Below are 20,918 nucleotides of genomic sequence, written 5' to 3' on the forward strand. Positions count from 1 at the left end.
GCCTCCCCTGGTGCAGTTTCCTCCCTCCCCTGATATCAACAGCAAACAACCCATACTTTTTCACACTCTTTTTTTGAAAGCCTGGCTTAGCTGTGTGCATGCCATAGCCTGAGAAGCATGGACCCCGCTCAGCTGTGCACTCTTGTTCCGAGCATCACGGACACCTCGTGTCTTATCCTGCAGTATTTCCGGAGCCAAGACAAGAGCCACCACATGGAAGGTTTGAGCTGTCATTCCAGCAGCCCTGGTTGTTCCCGGTTGTTGCTTGCAGTCGCGCAGCAGCTGCACACAGTGGCGTGCTATTTCTGGTTCCAGGACACAAGCACCGACTGGTGGGCTCACATCGTTCTGCAGCTACGGGATGATGAGCGGTGGCTGCAGAACTTTCGAATGCGAAGGCCACTTTCCAGGAACTTTGCGCAGAGCTTTCCCCAACCCTGAAGCTCAGCAACACTAAAATAAGAACTGCTCTGGCAGTGGAGAAGCGAGTGGTGATCGCTTTGGGGAAGCTTGCAAAGCCAGACTGCTACCGGTCAGTGGGCAATCGATTCGGAGTTAGTAAATCCACCCTGGGAGCTGTTGTGATCCATGTGTGCAGGGACATTAATTGACTTCTGCTAAGAAGAGTAGTGACTCTGGACAACATGCAGGACATAGGGGATGCTCTTGCTGCCATGGAGTTCCCTAACTGCGGAGGGGCGATCGATGGCATGCATATCCCCTGTCTTGGCTCTAGACCACCTTGCCAAAGAGCACATAAGCGGAAAGGGATATGTTTCAATGCTGTTGTAAGTGTTGGTGGTCATGGGGCATTTTACCGAGATCAACATGGGATGGTCAGGAAAGGTGCATGACACGTGCATCTTTAGGAACACAGGGCTGTTCAGCAAGCTGCAATCAGGGACTTTCTTTCCAGATCACAAAATAACCACTGATGATGTTGAAATGCCAATAGTGATCCTGGGAGACCCAGCCCATCCCTTGCTCCCATGGCTCGTGAAGCCATACACCGGCCACCGGGACAGCACTAAGGAGTGTTTCAGCAATAAGCTGAGCGAGTGCAGAATGGTGGTGGAATGTGCCTTTGGATATTTAAAGGGGTGCTAGCCCAGTTTGCTTACTAGGTTAGACCTCCGTGAAAGCAACATCCCCATTGTTATCATGCCTGCTGTGCTCCTTAACATCTGTGAGGCAGATCGATTAGCAGCTAATTTTGAGCAGTCAGATGATAGGGCAATAAGAAGAGCCCAGCAAAGAGCTCTGTGTCTCTGGGAGGCTTTGAAAACCCGTCTCAGGGTATGTCTATACTGATGGCGGCAAAGTCGCCGCCGCCAGATCGATCTTTCTGCATCGATTGAGCCGTCAGTGAAGACCCACTCAATCGATCAGGTAATCGATGGAGTAAAACCACCCCCACAAATGGTGTAGCGCTGCGTCGACAGGAACGCGGTTCCCGTTGGCGCAGTGCAGTGAAGACGGCGCGCAGAAGGGAAGCACAGCAGTCAACCAGAGTTATGTAGGCTACTCTGCGTAGTTGGCATAACTCCCATCGACTGCTGCCGAATCTCCAGGTAAGCGTAGACCAGGGTTCAGTAAAGAGCCACAGTAATGTGCACCACTTGTCTGCATTGTGCCTTCCTATATCTTCCCTTCTGTTGCATCAGTTTCCCTGTACTTCTCCTTCCTCCCCTCCCAAACCGCTTATCATTGGACTGAAGTGTATTTCATTCACGAAACGCTGACTTGCATTGCACAAAGACAAAGAATCTGAAAGAACAGGAAAATAATTTAACCTTGGGCAAACGGTGTTATAAAATTGGGAGGGGGGGAAACAAATGCAGCTTGTCTGTGAAAGCACAGAAGTCTTGCTATTCAAAGGTCTTTGAATGGCCACATTTTGTTCTTCGTATCCTCTCTGGTGCTGAGTGGAAGTGATACTGCACCTTGGCCTCTCCTCCTCCCCCCAGCCTCCTAGAGCATTTGGGAGATGCGTATTGGGAATAGGGTCAGACGCCTCAACATGTCTGATTGGTCCTTCATAATCCGCAGCATCTCATCCTGCGTGGCACGCGCATGCTCCTGGGATGGTCTGCTGCTTTTCACATCCACATCCAGTTTTTCAGACAGTGAAGTCTCCAGGCTCGGCTCTGTGTCAGCTGTCCCAGAGGCGTTCGTTATCTTGTTTGAACACATTAGCTCACACTCTCTTTTTCCACCTTCTAATCTTTGAAACCGTCTCTGCCGGTGTGGAGTATGCGCTGAAGGCCAAGATTTCCACTGGAAGGCAGGCAAAGCACAAGACAACCATTGTCAGTGCACACACTGGGTCTAGGGCCGGGCTGCTATTTAAAAATCACCTCAAGTGCAAGCCAGAACATAATCAGTATCCTTAGCTCTTCAGTGAACTGGTTTGCTGGTTCAGCCTTGGTGAGTATGGCCCAGCGCCGTGGGCAATGGGCCTTGTGCTGCAACTTGTGGGAAACCAACACTGGGAACCCAGGTGGGCTAGTGGACAGTGAACCCCCCCCAGCAACAGGGACGTTGCTTTGAGACCAGGCTTTTAAGCATTCCTTAATTCCTTTCCAGCATTAAGCCTCACAAATTGCCATCTTTGTCTGAGGCGGCTTGGGGGGTCGGGGATTTGCGGCCGTGAGAAAACACATGAAGGTCCCCCCTTCCCCCCCACTTCCCTTAATTCTGCTGGTAATCTGGACTTGCAGATTCTGAGGTGAACCTGGATCCCTCCCACCCAAACCACGGGCATGTTAGACAAACCAGAAATCGCTATGGGTGGTGGATCACATGCTCTGTTGTTTTGCAGTATGAGCACTTGTAATGAAAACTTGCACCATCTCCCCAGGTGTCCCTATGTGATATTAGTCTCCTGAGTGTAACAGGGGTGGCAAGAGAGCAAATGCTGCAAGCGTCTGGGTACAGATCTGGGCCTTATGCTGCTATGCTGTGTACTGCAATGATGCCAGCGGAGTTAATACTGGAGTGGCGTGGGAAAGTGTCTTACTGTTGTGGAAGAAATAAGGCAGCTTTCCCCAGAAACCTTCTGCAAAGGATTGCAGAGTACCTCCATTAATGTTCCCTGAAGATCTCCAGGGATGATTGCTGGGCTATCCCTGTGCACATGAACAGTCTTTCCCGAGGGGCACCTTCTGCGTAGATGGAGTGGCCATTGAGAAGCAGATACCCACGGCACCTCACCTTTTTTCATATTACTGTAGTGAGTGGGTGTGGCCTCCCTCTGAAACTGACAGGGAGAAACAGGCCAGGCCTGTGGGGCGGAGCCGGAGACGGCCTGTCTTCCTGCCCAGAAGTGAGGGGGCGGGACAGGAAGCATAAAAGAGAGGACCAGGAGCTTAGTCGGCAGCCAGCTCCTGGAGGGGAAGGACGTCCCTCCCTGCCCTCCAGAGCTGCCTGCGGCCTGGTACCGGGCGAGCAGACCGGGACCTGGTACCCAGGTAAGTGGACCAGGGCCTGTGTCTGGGCGCCGGCGAATGAGCAGCACGCGGCCTGGGGCCCAGAAGTACCCCCGAATCCGACCACCCTGCCGGACCCGGTGACCCAGAAGGGCCAACACCTGGAGGAGCTGCTGGATGCAGACGAGGAGGAGGTGGCTGTACCAGGGCCAGTCTTGGAGGCGTTGCCGTTGGAGATGCCAGAGGACGACAACGAGGCGCGGGCCCTGACAGGACCGGACCTGGAGGAACTGTCCCCCGCTGACCTCCCCGACGAGTTCCCTGACCTACCGCCTCCCAGTGATATCGGGTTCTGCAACCTGCCCCTGGGTCCCTACCCTGACGAGGTCGACTGGACGGTGGCACACCAGGTGCCCAAGGGAAAGGGGGCAGGAAGTAGCCCAGGGGAGGGGCCACCCGCTCTGGGGACTGGGGAACCGGACAGTGAGTCAGCGTGTTGCGGTTGGAACCCCGCTGACTCCGTGGCGTACCCCTCTGCCACGGCTAGGGACCTGGGCTGGGACGCAGTGGAGTCGGGTGGGCCTGCGTCCCCCTTCCCTGATCACCCCAGCGGCCTCTTTACAGTGTGCTGCCCCGCCTGGGGCTTGGGCTAGCACCTTTGGGCTGCCCGGCCCGAGTCCGGAGACTGTTTCCCGCCACCCCCCACTCGTGGCGCCTAGTGCGTGGACAGGGGCTGGGAGGCGGAGGGGCCGGTCACAAACTCTGCTGGTTAGAGTTTTTTGCCACTCCCCCTGGTCGGTGCGGCCCCTGGGGATGTGAGCGGGGGGGTGGTTTTCCCTCCGAGCAAGGCCCAGCCGGCGTGGTGCCCCCCCCTCCCCCTCCCGCCCTTGGTACGCCACTGGATCACTGCTGACAATCACATGCAGCTCATTGTAGAAGCAGCATGTCTGTAGTGCAGAACCAGAAAAACTGTTCGCCTCCCATGTCTCTGGTACACCTGCTGAAATGCTTTGATTTTTTTTCACGCGGCACTGCTTCCTGTCCCTGGTGTAGCCCTTCTCCCCCATGCCCTGCGTGATCTTTTTGTAGATGTCTGTTTCTTTGGCTAGATCGGAGCTGCGCCTGCACAGACTCTTCTCCCCACAGACAAGTAAGATCCGCCACCTCCTGCGTACCCCAGGCTGGAGCACTTTGGGGTGTTGAGTTGCCATGATCAGCTGGGCCGGCGAGCTCTCCACGCTCATCAAACAGGAAATGGGAATTCAAAAGTTCTCGGGGCTTGAACAACAAAGGGGCTGTTTCCTGTGTACATGGCTGCTGTGCAGCAGAATTGAAAACTGTCTCCATAGTGGTCACAGCGGAGCATTGTGGGACACCTCCTGGAGGCCAATTCAGTCGACTTACACAACAGTGTGTCTACACTGCCTCTCTGTTGCCCCATCAACATGGATTGAAGCACTTTGCCTCTCATGGAGGTGGAGTAATTAACTTGACCTTACAGGAAAGTTAGGTTGGTGGAAGGGACCTGGTACTGTAGACGCAGACGTTATTAGGTCGACATTAGGCAGCTTCCATCAACCTAAGTTTGTAGTGTAGACCAAGTGAGAGAATGGTGTGTATACAGCAGAAAACAGAACAATGGGTTGGGTTACAGAGGTAGTTGAGCACCCATAATTTTGATTTATCTCTGTTGCAACTCTTTAGAATCCTAGAAGATGAGGGTTGGAAGGGATCTCAGGAGATCATCTAGTCCAACCTACCTCTCCAAGCAGGACCAACCCCAACTAAATCATCCCAGCCAGGGCTTTGTCAAGCTGTAGTCTTTATTGTACAGGCCAGTCGTGTTACCATGAACAGTTCTGGGGGAAGGTGGAACTGTCAGTTCAACGCCTCAGACAGTTGAGTATCTTTAAGGTCTCAGTGTTTCATTCAGCCTAGAATATAAGGTGGTACTGACTAGGCACTGGTGTTGCTGTTTATCAAAGCAAGGCTGAAATTGTTCTTTGCACAATGGCTTTTTTTATTTAGGATTTGATCTGGGAGATAAACTTATTCCTTCTCCCCCGCACCTCCCAGCCGCATCAAACTGGTAATGAGAGTCGAAGAAATGTCTTCAAAGGTCTCGGTTACATATGGGTCTTTTCATTTTTCCTCCTGTTGTTTTATATTCATAGATTTTTAAGGCCGAAAGGGACCATCGTGATCTTTGACCTGCATAACACAGGCCAGACAGCTTCACCTAGTGAGTTCTGTATTTAGCCCAGCACCTTGGGGTTGTGCTAGAGGAATAGATTTCAGAAAAGCATTAGTCTTGACATAATGACTCCAATTGATGGAGAATCTACCACATCCTTTGATGACTTGTCCCAGTCGTTGTTTGTCCTCACTTTTAAACGTTTGTGTCTTATTCTCACTTTGAACTTGGCTGGCTTCAGGTTCTAGCCAGCGGATCGTGTTATGCCTGCGTCTGCCAGTGGCTCTCAACCTTTCCAGACCACTGTTCCCCGTTCACGAGTCTGATTTGTCTTGCGTACGCCCACGTTTCACCTCACTTAAAAACGACTTGCTTACAAAAACAGACATAAAAATACAGACGTGTCACAGCCCACGCTTACTGAAAAATAGCTTCTTTTCTCATATTTGCCATACAATTATAAAATAAATCAATTTGAATATAAATATTGTACTTGCACTCAAATGTATTGTATATAGAGCAGTATAAACAAGTCATTGTCTGCATGAAATTTTAGTTTGGGCTGACTTCGCAAGTGCTTTTTATGTTGCCTGTTGGAAAATTAGGCAAATATCAAGGTAGTTGATGTATCCCCTGGAAGATTTCTGCGTACCGCCTGGAGTACTTGTACCCCCGGTTGAGAACCGCTGTGCTACTTACCGAGCCTTCCTACCATCAGATGTCTTCTCCCTGTGTAAGCAGTTACAGATTGTGATCAAATCCCCCCTTAACCTTTTCTTCAATTAGCTAAATAGGGTGATCTCCTTTATTATTTATAAAGATAAGATTATGTCACGGAATCCGTGACTTCCTGCGACCTCCATGACATTTTCTGCTTCAGCTGGGGGTGGGGTGGGGCAAGAGCTGTCAGCTGCTGGGGGGCCCGGTGGCTCCCCGCCCCCATGGGTGGAGGAGAGGGGGACCTGGAGCTCTGAGCCTCAGTTAGCAGTGCGGGGCACTCCTGGAGTTCAGAGCTGCTGAGGGCGGCCCTTTCAGCTCAGAGCTACCATGGGCGGTGGGGGAGACTCTGGAGCTTTTAGCAATTGCGGGCAGCAGTGAGCCCCGCAACTCTGAGCTGCCCTGGGTGATGAGGCCCCTTGCAACTCCGAGCCACAGGCCCCACAGGGCGGTGGGGGATCTGCAGACCTAAAGCTCCCAGCCCTGGCCCCCAGCTCCCAGCCTCTGCAGGCAGTGTGGGGCACCCTGCCCTGCTGTTCTTATCCCCTCACCCCCAGTCAGTCTCATTTTGTCATAGAAGTCAGGGAGAGGTCTATGAATTTTTATTTATTGCCCGTGACTGCTCCCTGACTTTTACTAAAAATAACTGTGACATAGCCTTAACCTTCATTATTAATTTATATTACTTTAGTGCCTGGAAGCCCTGGTCAAGGGCCAGGACCCCACTGTGCTAGGTGCTGTACAAACACAGAATAAAAAGAAGAGCCCTGGCCCCCAAACAGCCTCCACTCTGAGAATAAGACAGACAATGGCTGGATATGGATGGGGGAGTATAAGGTCCCAACGAGACTGTATTGTCCTGCATGACAGGAAGTGGTTTCAGCCCACTGGTGGTCTAATCAGTGTCAAGTTTTTGTAGGTGTCATGGAAAAGAGTTTGAAGGCGGGGTTTGAAGGAAGATAATGAGATAGCATTCTGGATGTTTACAGGGAGCTCCTCCCAGGCATGGTGGGGGCAGCATGGGAGAAAGCGCAAAGGCGCCTGTTTGAAAATTGAACAAGTGGGCGATGGAGGCTGATATCCTGGGCTAATCAGAGGCAGGAATCGACATCTCAGTAGTGAATGAGAGACACTAGGTAGGGTGGGGATAGGCTGTGAAGGGCCTTGAAAATGAAGACGAGTCACTTATGTTTGATGCCATAGAGAAGGCTTAGCCGGTGAAGGGATGCAAGAAAGGTGGGGCATGGTCCTGGGAAAATAATCTTTGCAGTAATGTTGTAAGTGGGGCAAGGTTGCATTTGTCAAGAGCAGAGGAACTAATGGATTGTAAGGCATGTTTTCCACACTTCAGATCTTACGGCTATTTCCCACCTTTTAATAATGTCACAGTACCGAAGTTCAGTTTGAAAGCATTCCTGCTACCTTCGTGAACTCCATGTGCCCATCCTTACGTTCCTGTTTTCAGGTGCTGCTTTTTTTCTTTGTTACCTTTTCCATCCCATATATCAATTTTGGTAATATGCTCTTTGGGCTGAAATGTCTCATTCCTATTCTTGGCCTATGTGAATTTTAAAAAATTGGAATTTTGCATGGTAGTTCTTGAGCTGTTGAGATAAGATAGAATAGTGTTTCCCTTGTGAGATTGCATCTGAAATGATGGGCAGGATGATCTGTACTAAAGAGCAGGAGTTGGGTCTCCTCCCAAACCCTTGGTGGCTTTCCTTCAGCTCACTTTGGTTGAGGACAGACAGTGAAACTGACAGGGTATGTAGGTGAAAGTGTTTACACTGCCTTAAGATAGCTTCACGTTGGGAGTTCAAGGGCCTTCCCAAACACTCAAAAGATCTTCCCTGGCTACTGACACTTTCCTCGTTCTTTCTCTTTTTCCAGAAGAATCTGTATCTAATTTTTTTTTAAAAAAAACTACTCTTAAATCTTCACCCCCTGCCTGCATCAACCAAACACCCGCAGCTGAGCTGGGTCTGCTGACAGGCTTGGACTGTGGGGCTGTAAAATTGCAGTGCAGATGCTCAGATTCAAGCTAGAGCCTGTGTCAGTGGAGTGGGGGATGAAAGTCTTAGAGTCTAGGTTCCAGCCTGAGCCTGACCATCTACACCTCAGTTGTGCAGCCCTGCTGACCTCGGCCAGCTGCAGGTGTTTAATTGCTGTGTAGACATACCCTCAGAGGCAGGAGAAGAAAAGCTAGCTCCTCAGACAGAATTTACCCTCTTAAACTGCTTGGGGCTCTAATTAGAAGAGTTGTTAATGCTCTAGTTTATGAGTAAACTCTCGAGTTTGAGGCTGAGCGCACACCAGGGGAACATTTCAAAATCTTGACTTGTTGCAAAATGCTGCCCCTGAGCATCAGTGGGGATTCCCAGCCAAAGGTGGACGTTTCTGTCAGTAAGTAACAAAATCCTGCAGACTCTGAAAAATCAAAATGCAAGGTTATGTACAAAGATCCCCTGCTGCAGTCACAGCCGGAGCCAAAGAGCCTCACGTACCCCTAAAAAGGTCATGGATGTGGTAATTGGAGGGGCTCTTTAGAGACTGATGGGACAGCAGTTTCTACCACCTCCTTGGATGCAATGAGATTCTTGACCTGAGCAATGGTCGGTAATGCAGCTCCTGTGGAAGGCAGGCACACAGTCCAAACAGTTGCCCACAGCAGTACTGTTCTTTCCTCTGGTTTTAGAATTACAAGGACACTTGATACAAAATCGGATGATAATGCAATGTGTGGTTGAGACTTTACATGCACAGAAGTTAGGGACTTCAAAGTCCCTATTCCAACAGTAACTGTAACTTGGCCCCATTTTGCTTATACCATAGTAAGGTCTGAATGCCATAGAAAGTAATTCAAAAAAATTCCGTTTGTGCGAATAAGTTGAGTTGTGCTTGCTATAGAAACGAAACCTTTCAACTTCCTGCCTTTTGTTCCTGTAGCATCTCAGCTGTAATATTGCACAATTTTTTTGCATTTAACCCTTAACATATTGCCTTTCTTTAGTTCCTTTAGAAACTGGTTTTCTCCATAGTGGTTATGTGTTAATTTAAGTTGTATGTTTTTTACGCTAACTGAAATTTGTTCTTTTTCTTTTGATGTTGATCTTGTCTGAATTAGAGATTTTCCTTGTGGCATATGTTTTCTCATTTTCTGGGCTAGTGTTTTAAGTGGTGGTTATAGTTTAGTCTACAAAGACCCAACCCATGTTCTGTAAGTTTACTTGATAGGAAAAAGTATAATGGATGCCAGTAAAAACTCAACATTCACTGCCATTTATCTGTGGTTATATTGGTATCTTCCTATTAGAATAGAAGAGAGATTTCAATCACTGCTGAGTGGGAGATTGAGTTCTTAATGGTGTGCATTGTGTACAGGATGTGAGCAAATCCATGGCTTTTGATTTAGGCTAGAATATTATATGACATAGTCGTCATGTTCTTCCTTTGATCTATATTGTGAATTAGTTCCATTTCAAAATGTGTTTTCTATTTTTAAGTCAGTCTCATTGTGTTGAAATCTTAAGATGCTCTTTTTTGCGGGACTTATTTTCTTCAATGTGTAGACATCCCAAGGTGGGCAGGGTTTGGTGTGAGGATTTTGCCAATATGCCTTCTTAAAAAAGGGTTTTCTTTATAGTACCTGTCACCATGGTGTCTAAACTTCTATGAATGTCTTGATGTTTTGGATTGCATTCTGGACTCCTGTTAATGCTTGCTGTGGTGCGATGTATTTATCCATCTTAAATACTTATATAACATCACTGGTAAGGGTTACATCGCTTGGAGAAGCAATGTTGCTGAATAAACACATGAGTTTCCGACCAGTCTGCAGCTGCTGATTGCGCATTAGCCCTGACAACTCACAGTGAGGTGGGATTCCAGTGAAAACTTACGACCGGGACAGCTTTTTTAGACTTCGCTGCCACCTATGACACGGTGTGGAGGAACGACCTCTTGAAAGCCAGCAAAATTATCCCATGCAATGCAGTGCAACAGGAAACTTCTTCCCAGGATTTTGGAGCAGCTGCAAGTTTTGCCTACCCCAGGGATCAGTCCTAGCACCAGTCCTGTTAAATGCTTACACCAGCGGCCTTTCCTGAACATCATCATGGAAATTTTTCTATGCTGATGACACTGCTGGGACTGCATGGGATTTACTTACCATGAAAATCCTTTGGAAGTTCCATGATATTCAGGGGAACCAAGGATCTTCCAATACACCAAGACCTATACTGAGATTCTGATTTAAATCCAGAAAACCTTTTTGGCTTGCAGTGCAAGCGCTTGAAAACTCAGGGTTTTCCCCCAAAGCTCAAAGGCAAGCCAAGTGGAAGGATTCCAGTGTCCTGAACAAATTCCTCATCAGGGACCCAACTAAAGAAACCAGTGGCTTTTCTCTCTCATGAAAAATATGATCCACTTTGAACTGCATCCATACATCACATGGCAGATGTACCTACCGCCTCCATAAATGGGGGCTGAGACAGCATGCTGTTTGTGATTGTGGAAAGGGACTAACAACTGTGGAATACGTCGTCAACCAGTGTCCCAAAGGATCATATCCTGATGGGATCTCTGCCGTCCAGTTCACGTCACCTGAAGCTATCCATTGGATTGCCAACCTAGCCTGGGACATCTAAGAGTGCTGTCGTTAAGCCAAGCGGAAAAGAAGAAGATTACTTACCTGACCCCCGTAGTATCTGGGCACGTCACAACTTCAGTGCATTAGGGGGAAGTATTGCTATCCCCATTTTACAGTGGGGGAACTAAATATTAGAGAAACAAAGGGTTTGTCTACACATATCTGAATGCGCACCTGCAGGGGTATCAATTCTAATGTGCATCAGCATCTCACTCACTAACTAGTCCACGTGGCTCTTACTAAGGAACTTTTAGTGCATGCCAGAGTGATTTAATGTTTTGAAACAGGATTACATTAACATACACCAGGGAACTTCTAACGCACGGCAGCAGCATCCACACAAGCCAGTTAGTGCACACATGGGTGCACATTAGAATTCCCCATTCCACCACTGGCACACAGTAAGGCACCATGTAGATAAGCCCTGAATGACTTACCTAAAGTTACACAGGCTGTTTTGGTGGGAATGGAGCTGGGGGTCTCCTGGGTCCGTGGCTATCACGCTTAACCACTGGATCATCCTCTCTGTCTGGACTACCCTCACCTCCTTTTTTTATCCCCTCAGTCTGAATAACAAATAATCAGATGAAACATTTGAAAAAAGGAATGTTGTTTTCTCTTCCCTGGTGGTGACTGAGCTTGCGGGAGTGTACTCATTAAGTTTGGTGCGTGCTGCTTTTTTAAAATCTGTTCATGTTGATGCTTATCGTATTTGTATAATAGTTTGGGGCTGATGTAATCAGTGTTGCATTTAATTTAATTAAGATTTTGATGTGTTCAGTGTTTGCATAATTCATTCAATCAAGTGCTGACAAGGGGATGTGAATGCCTGTGTGCATGCAGTACGTGTTTGTCTCTCTTGTATTGATGCTTTGTCAGGAAGGGGGCACTGTACTTACACAGGACATAGATGAAGTACGTATTTGAACAAATACAAGCTGAACCATTTATTTTCTTTCTAATACACCAGCCTTAAGAAAGTAAAGAAAAACACGCACTTCTACTGGGGTGCTAGGATGGTTTATTTTTTCATTCAGCCATTAGTTTATTCTTTCACGGGTTCTACGCTGGAAGAGAGTGCATCCATTAGACAGTGAGGGCTTTATTTATGGGGAGGAGGGGGGGTGTTGAGTCCCAAAAGAGCCTTTCACGGTGTATTCTCAGCATGTTTCTGAGGCCAATGCTCTGCTCATCAGGAGGAGAGGCAGAAATGTGGGCTTTACAGAGCAACTGTGTGTTTCCCTGGTCCCTGTGCTGGCTGACGTTTATTTACATATTGGGAGAGTAAATGGGTAGAACAGATGGCAACCAGACATTTGGTGGTTCTGTTCCCCTGTGCTCCTCAGGGGTCTTGCATTCAGTCGTTGCAAAAGCTCATCCTAAAGTGTGGCGGGGGGGACTCTGGAGCCTGTTCACAATTATGAAAGGCTTGTTGGCAGTTTATTACAGTGACAGATTAAAGCACTTAATAAAATGTTACATAATTACATGAGATTTTGTTTTACAAGTCAAGATAGTCATTGCTTAAGATATGTCTGGTCTGTCCCTTTATTCACCATTGGAGTGAATGCATTTAGATTTAAACAGCGATCCTTTCCCTCTACTAAATCAATTAGAAGAAGAAAAGTTGCTTTGTTTATAAAGGACTTTGACAAATCTTTGCCCTTCTTTGAAAGTATTGCAACTAAATTCCTGCTCTTGCCGAAAACCAAATATCTGGAAGTTTTACAGCTTAACAAGATTGAGAATGTCTTTCAAAGTCTGTAACATTCATTGTGTTTCTCACTGTTTCCAGGCATAAAGCTGGAAGCTGAAATCTTCGCCAGATTTTGTTTTCCCCCATTGTTTGTACACACAAGAGTTGCTCTTGAATGGTGGGCAGCTGCAATTGGTTGTTTTGTTTTGATTTTTTTGGCTTTTCAAATGCTATAATTATAATATTTCTCCTAGGCAAAACCTTCATATAAAATAAGAATTTTGAAAGCAACATTAGATGGAGAGAGAGAGGTAGGTCACAGTTTGGGCCCGTCAGGCTTTCCACCTGGATGTTATTCCTTCAAGTTAAATGGCCAGAAACTTCATAATAATAAATTAATAGTGCAGAGAAACTAAGCGAAAAGTGACGGGGCGTGGTCCTTCAGAGTACCAGACATCTCCATGTGCAGCATGCTAACTCTATAGCTGTGGCACAGCCTGTAGCATGGTGCATTCCCAGAAGTTATGGGTAAACACCTGATAATCTCCAAGCACTTTTGAGAAAAGACCTTGCAGACCCTTCAGTGTATCAAACCTCAAAGTTATTTCTAGTTATGCCTTTTAGATCTCCTGATGTCGGGTAAAGGGCTATCTTGCTATGCCTTCCAAACTAAAGAGCACACACTCATGTTTTCTCTTTGAATTGATGTAGTATTCACAGTTAAAGTAGAAATATTGGTCTTCCATGGATAAAGTAACTCAACTCCTATCACAGTGACATATTTTATAGCACTCAGAAGTATAGTGGGAGCTTCACAAAAAATACATATGAGAATGTCTCTGCGCCATAGAGCTTACCTGATAAATAATGGACTGATGAAGAAAGGAAAACAACACATGCTAGGGAAGGAAGAAGAAACATAATGTGATTACGCCATTTCAGAGCAAAATGATTAATTACTTTTTTTTAAAAAGGCCAAACTCTAATTTTGTTGTCAGCAATGCTCTAAAGTGGATTTTTAGGAGTGATCTAAATGAGGTGAGGATAGCTGCCTAACTAGTAGGCTTTGGAAAGGTAGGTATTCTGCCACACTTACAGGGAGTTGAAGGCTGACCCTAAACAAGAGAGCACCTGGTCTGCTGTGAGTATTTGTACCTGGGAACAGCGGAGAATCTGTCGTGTTTCACCTCAGAAGTGGCTGTAGGTCAGTGGTGAGTGAAGTAGTTCTGTTTGCAGAGCACTTGGGGCTCCTCTGAGATAAAAGGTAAATGTAACAGGCGTTTGCTTCTTAAAATTTGCTGCTGCATGATGTTGGCTTTTAGAGGGCATATTTCTAAAGTGAGGAAACTGAGGTGTGATGTCTGAGTAAATCAGGTGCCAGGTTTGTCCAGCATTTGATTTTCCAATAAGAGTGAATTAATTTAAATACATTTTTAAATGGGTTTGACGCAAGCTGGGAAGTCACTACTAAGATTACTCCCGAAAGGAGGCTATTAATTAGCTTAAAATAGCTATGGCAAGTATTGCAGAACTTAATGGCGGCACTGAAGGCTGTGAACTCATCTGTGTGTCCATAATCCTGCTCCTTTGTTTGCAAGGAGAGGATGACAGATTGAATGGTTGCATGAGTTTTATGTCCCATTCTTGGATGTGCACTGGTGATGATGACAAATTCGGTAACCTTACAACTAGTTAGCCTCTTCATCCCAGTAAAAACATACACCTGTAACTCTGACTAGTGGCTTAATATAGGTCTCAAGTGAGAGAGCCATTAAATGTTACCGACTGTTTGTTGCTGAGGCATCACAAGTTGACAAGTATGTGGTATTTTGTATCTTTGATGTGTTTATTTTTTTCTTGTGTGTTTGGCAGACTGATATCTTGGTGCTGAGCTGTGATATGATTACAGATGTTGCTTTACACGAGGTTGTGGATCTGTTTCGAGCCCATGATGCCACGCTCTCCATGTTGATGAAAAAAGCTCATGAACCCACAGAAGTGGTACCAGGACAGAAAGGGAAAAAAAAGCCAGGTAAGTAAACTAACAATCCAGGTGAGAGAGAGATTGAGATTTAGAAAGCACACGCTAATGACCTAGCTGTCCCCAGAGTCTCCAGTGTGGTGATTATGTACTGGTGTTTGAATTTTGTGGATCAGGCCCTGAGTTTTGTTACATGGGAGTGTAAACTTCTCGAGTGGAATTTTGAAAAGTGCTCACCATCGGCCAGTCTGTAACTGGAAGGGTTACTACTGAATTGAGTGGGAGCAGAGTTAGGCCAACACTGAGTGCTTTTGAAATTCCTGTCTCCAAGGGTATGCTTAGGATTGCTCATCAGAGGTCCCAGAAGCCTTTACTAGGTAGAACTCGCACTGATTTCTGAAGACTTATAGGTACTTATCTGGCCCATGTTACTATAACGTCTGAATGCCTCACAACTTTTAATGTATGTATCTTACAATGAGTCCATTGTACAGATGGAGAACTGAAGCGCTGAGTGACTTGTCCAAGGATACACAGGGAGTAAGTGGCAGAGTAGAATTGAACTAAGTCTCCCAAGTCCTAGGCTAGTGCCCTGACCACTGGACCATCTCTCCTCTATGTAACTTCACTGTTTGGGCCCGTTCTCCTAAATATGCTGGATACCCCCCACTGAAATCTGTTCACTGACCAAATGTCTTGTTTCCTGCTGCTGTTTGTTAAAATGGCTGATGCTTGTTTTCTTTTTAGTCAGTGCACATGAGCAAACTAAAAATCCAACACGGTGGGGTCCTGGCCCAGGACTAGGGCTCGAGGTGCTACTGTCCTACAAAATAATAATCTTAAACCATTTGAGAATGGAGGGGCCAAGCCACCAGGTTGCCTTAATGTGTGCCCCAGGATGGAGGGAGACAGCTTAAACTATTTTGTTCGGCTGCTCCTTTAGACTCCAGCATTTAAAGACAGGGAATAGGGCTGTAATGAAAGGTTGGTTCACTCCAACCCTTAAGATTTCTGAAAGCTGGGTAGATAATAATGACCTGCCTGAGAAAGGCATTATTACTGTTGCTCGGTCAAGCACTCGCAAGTTAAGAAACGGCACCATATAAGCCCTCGGGCCACACATTGAACAATGAGGATAGAAAAAAATATGAACTAGCTCATTGAGTGAGCACCGTCCAACCTGAACACTGAGCGAAGCAAGGGTCTTGTGGAAAAATAGTATGTGATCCTGTAATTAAAGGCTGTCTCCTTTGACACACACACATGGGAACGTGCTGTTTTTGACCCGTTGGGCAAAAAGCCTGGGACAAGGAGTCAGGGACGGGGAGCCTAGAACCGTGGTGAGAAGCCTAAGGAGACAGGAACTGGCTAGGTGAGGAGAAAGGGAGGGGGAAGAGACAAGACTGAGGCAAGAGCTGGGACAGGTTGGAGGGGATGAAACAGAGTCAAGCTCCAGGGGAATGGGCAGAAGGGTCTGTGCTCACTAGAGCACACTGCTCTCCAGAGCCTGGAATGGAGCCCAGGGTTGTTGAGTCTCACCCACCCTTCCTCTGCTCCCAGCAAATATCTGTGAAACCCATTGGCAAAGTGTGTGTCTAGTCACCCTCCAGCCCTGGCCCACATAGGGGATGACAGCCTACTGTTGCTATCTGTTTTACTCCATTAGCTCACGTGACGGAGGTCTGTTCAGTAGATCTTGAAGATCAGCAGGATGCCACGATAGAACCTGTTTTTTTTAATTTGCTTTTTTAAAAATCCTGGGAAATTATCACCAAAAACTCTGTTACAAGTGCAAGTCTGCTGGGAATGCCACAGTTAAGGTTGCCTGTGGATCCTGGCCTGGCAAGCGCCGTTAAACTAACAAGGAGTGTTGCCATCAGTTCATAAATTTGTAGAAGTCCGAGATGGGGAAGACCTACCAGATAACTCCAGGCTGATAGAGTTGTTTCTTCTGGGACATTTCATTTAATTTCTTTTCATTGCTTTCTAGATTTTTAATATCTCTGCTGGAGAGAACAGTTTTGGCAAATTCATCCTGATTGCAGCTATATCATTTATTTCAATGTAATCCTCTTTAAACAGAGATGTTCGTATAGAAGCTAAAAAACGGACCTCCTTTAATAATTCTTATGCACCTTGATGTCTTTCTAAAATGTATGCTATAGTTCAACCACAAGTTATGGGGTCACTGCAGCAAGTGCTGGGTGAAGTACTTTGGCTTCTTATGTAGGAGGTCAGGTTAGTGATTATAATGGTCCCCTTTGCCTTAACATCTTTGAAACATAGTCCTAGGAAGGAATGCAAACATAGTAGGATCCTGGGGAGTGATAGTAACCCAGAGAGGTGGAGAATGTATGAAGAATGAACCCAGATATTAGGGTGTTAAACCAGTATATTCTTATCTCTGGGCATTGAGCCAAAGACCAATGAGCACATGGCAAATGTGCCTGACATGATCTTTGTTGAGGCTGTCAATATGAAAAGTTCAAACACCTGGGCTAGACCCAACATACGCATCTTAAACCTGTGCCTGCCTCAGTCCTGTCTCTTCCCAACCCTGGCTGTATGTCCCCGATCCATTCTTCTCCCCTAGTCAGACCCAGCCAAAGGATTTTAAACAATAATTCTTTGTGCCTTTATATGTATAAAGAAAGTCTGAAAGGATTGTAGGTGTGTTTACTGCTTGTGTTTCTTACCCTAAAGACCTTAGGAATGGTTCTGTGGGGTTGTGGAGCGCCGTCATGGTGGATGTATCCTGTGAATTCTCTCACCTGAATTGAAGGGGGGCAGAAGTGCTGAATATTTAACAGACATTTTTCCCAAATGTCAGTTAGACATCGGAGTTAAATAGGTTTGTTGAAAACAAAGGTTTAGAAATTTGATTAAAAATTCCTTCCCCTGAATTGCTCAGCTTTCACTCTTTTGTCATGTTATCATTTATGCACTCCTGATTAAGTACCCAAAGGTAGACAGAGCCTGGATTTCTAAGATGAATATTTTTTATTGGGACAATTTTTCAAGCCGTCTTTATCCAACAGAAAAATACAAAACAGGGTACAGGTCCATTTTTTCTCTTTGTGGGTCATCTTTAAGTTACCGTTTCTGCACATTCTTCATTTTTCCCTTCCTTCCCCTCAGGCACTAATGAAGCTAGTTATTTGTCTACACCCAACCTGTTAACGTCAATGCATTTCAATACAGAGTTTGGTGATACATTTTGCCTCATGTCTGGTACAAAAATAACCATATCTCTTGCCTGTACATGGAAGAACACATTTTTATCTAGGTTTCTCCCAGGCATAAAACATAATTCACTAAAATGATTAAGCCATTTTTTCTACCCACACAAGGAAGAGGAAAAACCTGTTTGGCCTCAACCATGTAGCCCAATCCTGTTTTAATCAAGGTTATATTTTTTATTGTAGACAGGATCTTTGCTGTACAGACATAAAGAAACAGTAGACTAGACAGTAGCTTAGGACCTGACTTTAATTTAAGAAGCATGATGCCTTTATTGAGAAACCTGTTGTAATTTTCTGTATGTAGACACAGACAAGGATTTCAAAAGGTTAGGTGGAGCAGGAATTTGTTTGTCTGCTTAGAATTCCTCCCATGGTTTATAGCTTGATTTACTGCCTAGAATGAATAGCGCTGCTGCTCTCAAGCATTTTGTGAGTTGGTGAGCTTGATCCTAATTGTGCTTAATTTTTCACATGGTTATGTGTTCAGGGCCTATTTTTGTGCTCCTTAGCTATATAATTAATTTGAGGGGACGTTTCTGAAGTGAGCTAGGTCAATCAGTTGGATCAAAGGCTGCCAGTGGGGAAGCTTTCAACAGCTGCACAGTTTTGACCTTATTTTGGTGGTGGCTGTTACTATGACAACTATTAAGATGCGAATACGAAGAAAGTGAAGGGGGGAAAAGGGGTTAAAATGCAATTTGGCTGGAAAAAAGAGACCTTAAGGAAATTATTTCTCACAAGGCATTCATTTCTCACACTAGGTTGGTGTGAGTCTTGGGAATTGGGGCTGGTAAGCACATGCCAGTATTTGGCCAAAAATATCCTCTGTGGGAAGAAAAAGAAAAGTTTTGTGTCAGATTTGTGCCATTGCAGATATTCCTGTGCCTTCAGTTTCAGGGTAACGGAAGAGCTTGTGGGTGCTGCCAAAATTGTGTGGCATTGCAAAGCAAATTCACCTTCCAAATGACTTTACCCCAGCTCTTTTGCGCTCTTTACTCTAGAGATGGTTTCACCCATATGTACAGAGATTTGTGAGAATGACGTTTTACCATCACTGTATGCAGTGCTTGGGGCAGATTGTTCAAAAAGAAAATACTTCAGACCCATTAGGCCAAAGTCACTCCTGGTGTATTGCCATTGATTTCAGTAGCATTACACTAGAGAGGAATTGACCCAATAGATATGTGAACATTAGGTATCCCATTGGGCGGGTGCCCTTTTTAAACAAATACATGTCCTGGAGCATCCGATATTAGGAGTTTTGAGCTGTGCGTGCGTGTAGCTTAGATGTTTATTACTAACAAGACTTGTATGAAAACAAGACACTAGTTGCAAAGTGGCTGTGTCTTGTCCGAAATCCGTAATCCTCTCCTCACCAGCTAATTGTGGTATGAGAAAAGGAGAGTGATTTATGGTGAAGAAGGAGGAGCTGGCTTGGATGAACTGTTAATTATCATGGATTCTTTTTAGTGCAAAGTCAAGTAATAATAAAGAAAGAGGGATGAGAAGTACAGATGAGCTCAATCAAGATGGAGCATTGCATGCTGGGACCTGTCTCCCCGCAGTTGGCATCTTCATATTAAAGATGTGGGTGGTTTCAGGGACCATGTTTTAGAACTTCATGATCTGCATTTTGGCTACTCTGATTGAAAGAATGGAGTAAATGTGTGTTGTAGCATTAATGCAGGCTCCTAGGGTTGAGGAGTAAATCTCAAAGTCCAGGGGCAATTTGACCAACCCCTCTTGTCTTCCTGGATTCCATTAAGATAGGATTGTAAAATGGTTGTGTTTGATTTTCTAATGCAGTGGAGCAGCGTGACTTCATTGGAGTGGATGACACAGGAAAGCGATTGCTCTTCATGGCTAATGAGGCTGACTTGGATGAAGAACTTGTCATTAAGAGATCCCTGCTTCAGAAGTAAGCCCTTGGAGGTCCTTTTAATGGAAATTTAGCATAGAGTGGGGAAAAAAATTGGGGATCGGGTTGATGGAGAAAGGTTAAGGAGAGGAGGGGGAAATGAACTCTTCCTAGGTAGCTCCCACAAATGGCAGTGAAAAGCACAAGTTATTTTTCAGTGAGAAGCGTTTTGCTACTCTGCTTTCACTTACAGCCGGCTGGTATCCTTGTTTGGCAAGAACAGAAGGATTATTATGAACAAGAGCAGGGAAAGAGCCACGTGTTCTTTAAGAAAAGCCAGTGTGGCTAAATTCAGTTGTAATTCAAATGCAATAGTTTATATTTGTGATGTAAATGAAAAATTTGTCTCATTGGACCAGTCATTAATGGATTCAGAGGTGATCTGTGGACGGCTGACAGCTATAATTTCAAAAGACTCTTGTTCAGAAACTCGTGCTGAAGAAATTAATCAGAGAACCCATTTTGTAGCTGCAATTAAACTAATACAGGAATTTTGGGGGTGGAGTTCTCTGGCCTGTGTTATACAGGAGGGGAGACCGGATGATCACAGTGGTCCCATCAGGCCCTGGAACCTATGAATCTGCATCTAAGAAGCCAACTGAGAACTTCTTTGATGAGTATCGTAAATAAATCAGACTAGCTGAACTCCCCAAACTGTTTAATTCATGTCAGTTAATAAGTGACCCAAAGACTGTGTTTCAGCTCTCTGAACTTCCATCCAATAATGGTTTCTCTGGGAAATGGACTATCTTTAGTAGGTGGAGTCTTCAAAGCTGAGTCTCCTGGCCCCAGGTGCTTGTGGTCATTCTCGGACCAGTAGCCAGGCTTTGATCCTCATGGGAACAAAATACGTGTGAGGCAGCTATCTATCAGCTTGTAGCATTCACAAAAGTACGGTTTTAGGTTTGCTTCAAAGCACTGTCTGGGCAATATGAAACTGTTTGTTGTCCTTACATAATTGCTAAAAGGTATATCTTTCAACTGATTAAAATACTAGAAACTGGCTAGCACGTGTGAACGCCACTGCCCCTTGCTGGATAGAATCAGAGCTGCTTACCTGTGTGTCTTATGCCTTTAGCTCAGGTTAGTACAGG

At 45.7% G+C, this 20,918-nt stretch overlaps 1 protein-coding gene across 3 annotated transcripts in view; it reads left to right on the top strand.

Moving 5' to 3' along the window:
* The window catches only part of EIF2B3 (eukaryotic translation initiation factor 2B subunit gamma), a 136,291-nt gene that overhangs the window by 16,557 nt on the left and 98,816 nt on the right, over positions 1 to 20,918 (top strand). For all 3 annotated transcript variants that reach the window (XM_067567803.1, XM_067567806.1, XM_067567804.1), the window contains 2 exons: positions 14,556 to 14,715; positions 19,713 to 19,824. In XM_067567803.1, the coding sequence (XP_067423904.1) occupies positions 14,556 to 14,715; positions 19,713 to 19,824 (272 nt within the window). The remainder of the gene's footprint in view (positions 1 to 14,555; positions 14,716 to 19,712; positions 19,825 to 20,918) is intronic.

This window comes from Emydura macquarii, unplaced genomic scaffold, assembly GCF_026122565.2.
Source record: "Emydura macquarii macquarii isolate MOO-44397 ecotype Brisbane River unplaced genomic scaffold, CSIRO-AGI_Emac_v2 contig_2805, whole genome shotgun sequence".
Taxonomy (NCBI): Eukaryota; Metazoa; Chordata; order Testudines; family Chelidae; genus Emydura; species Emydura macquarii.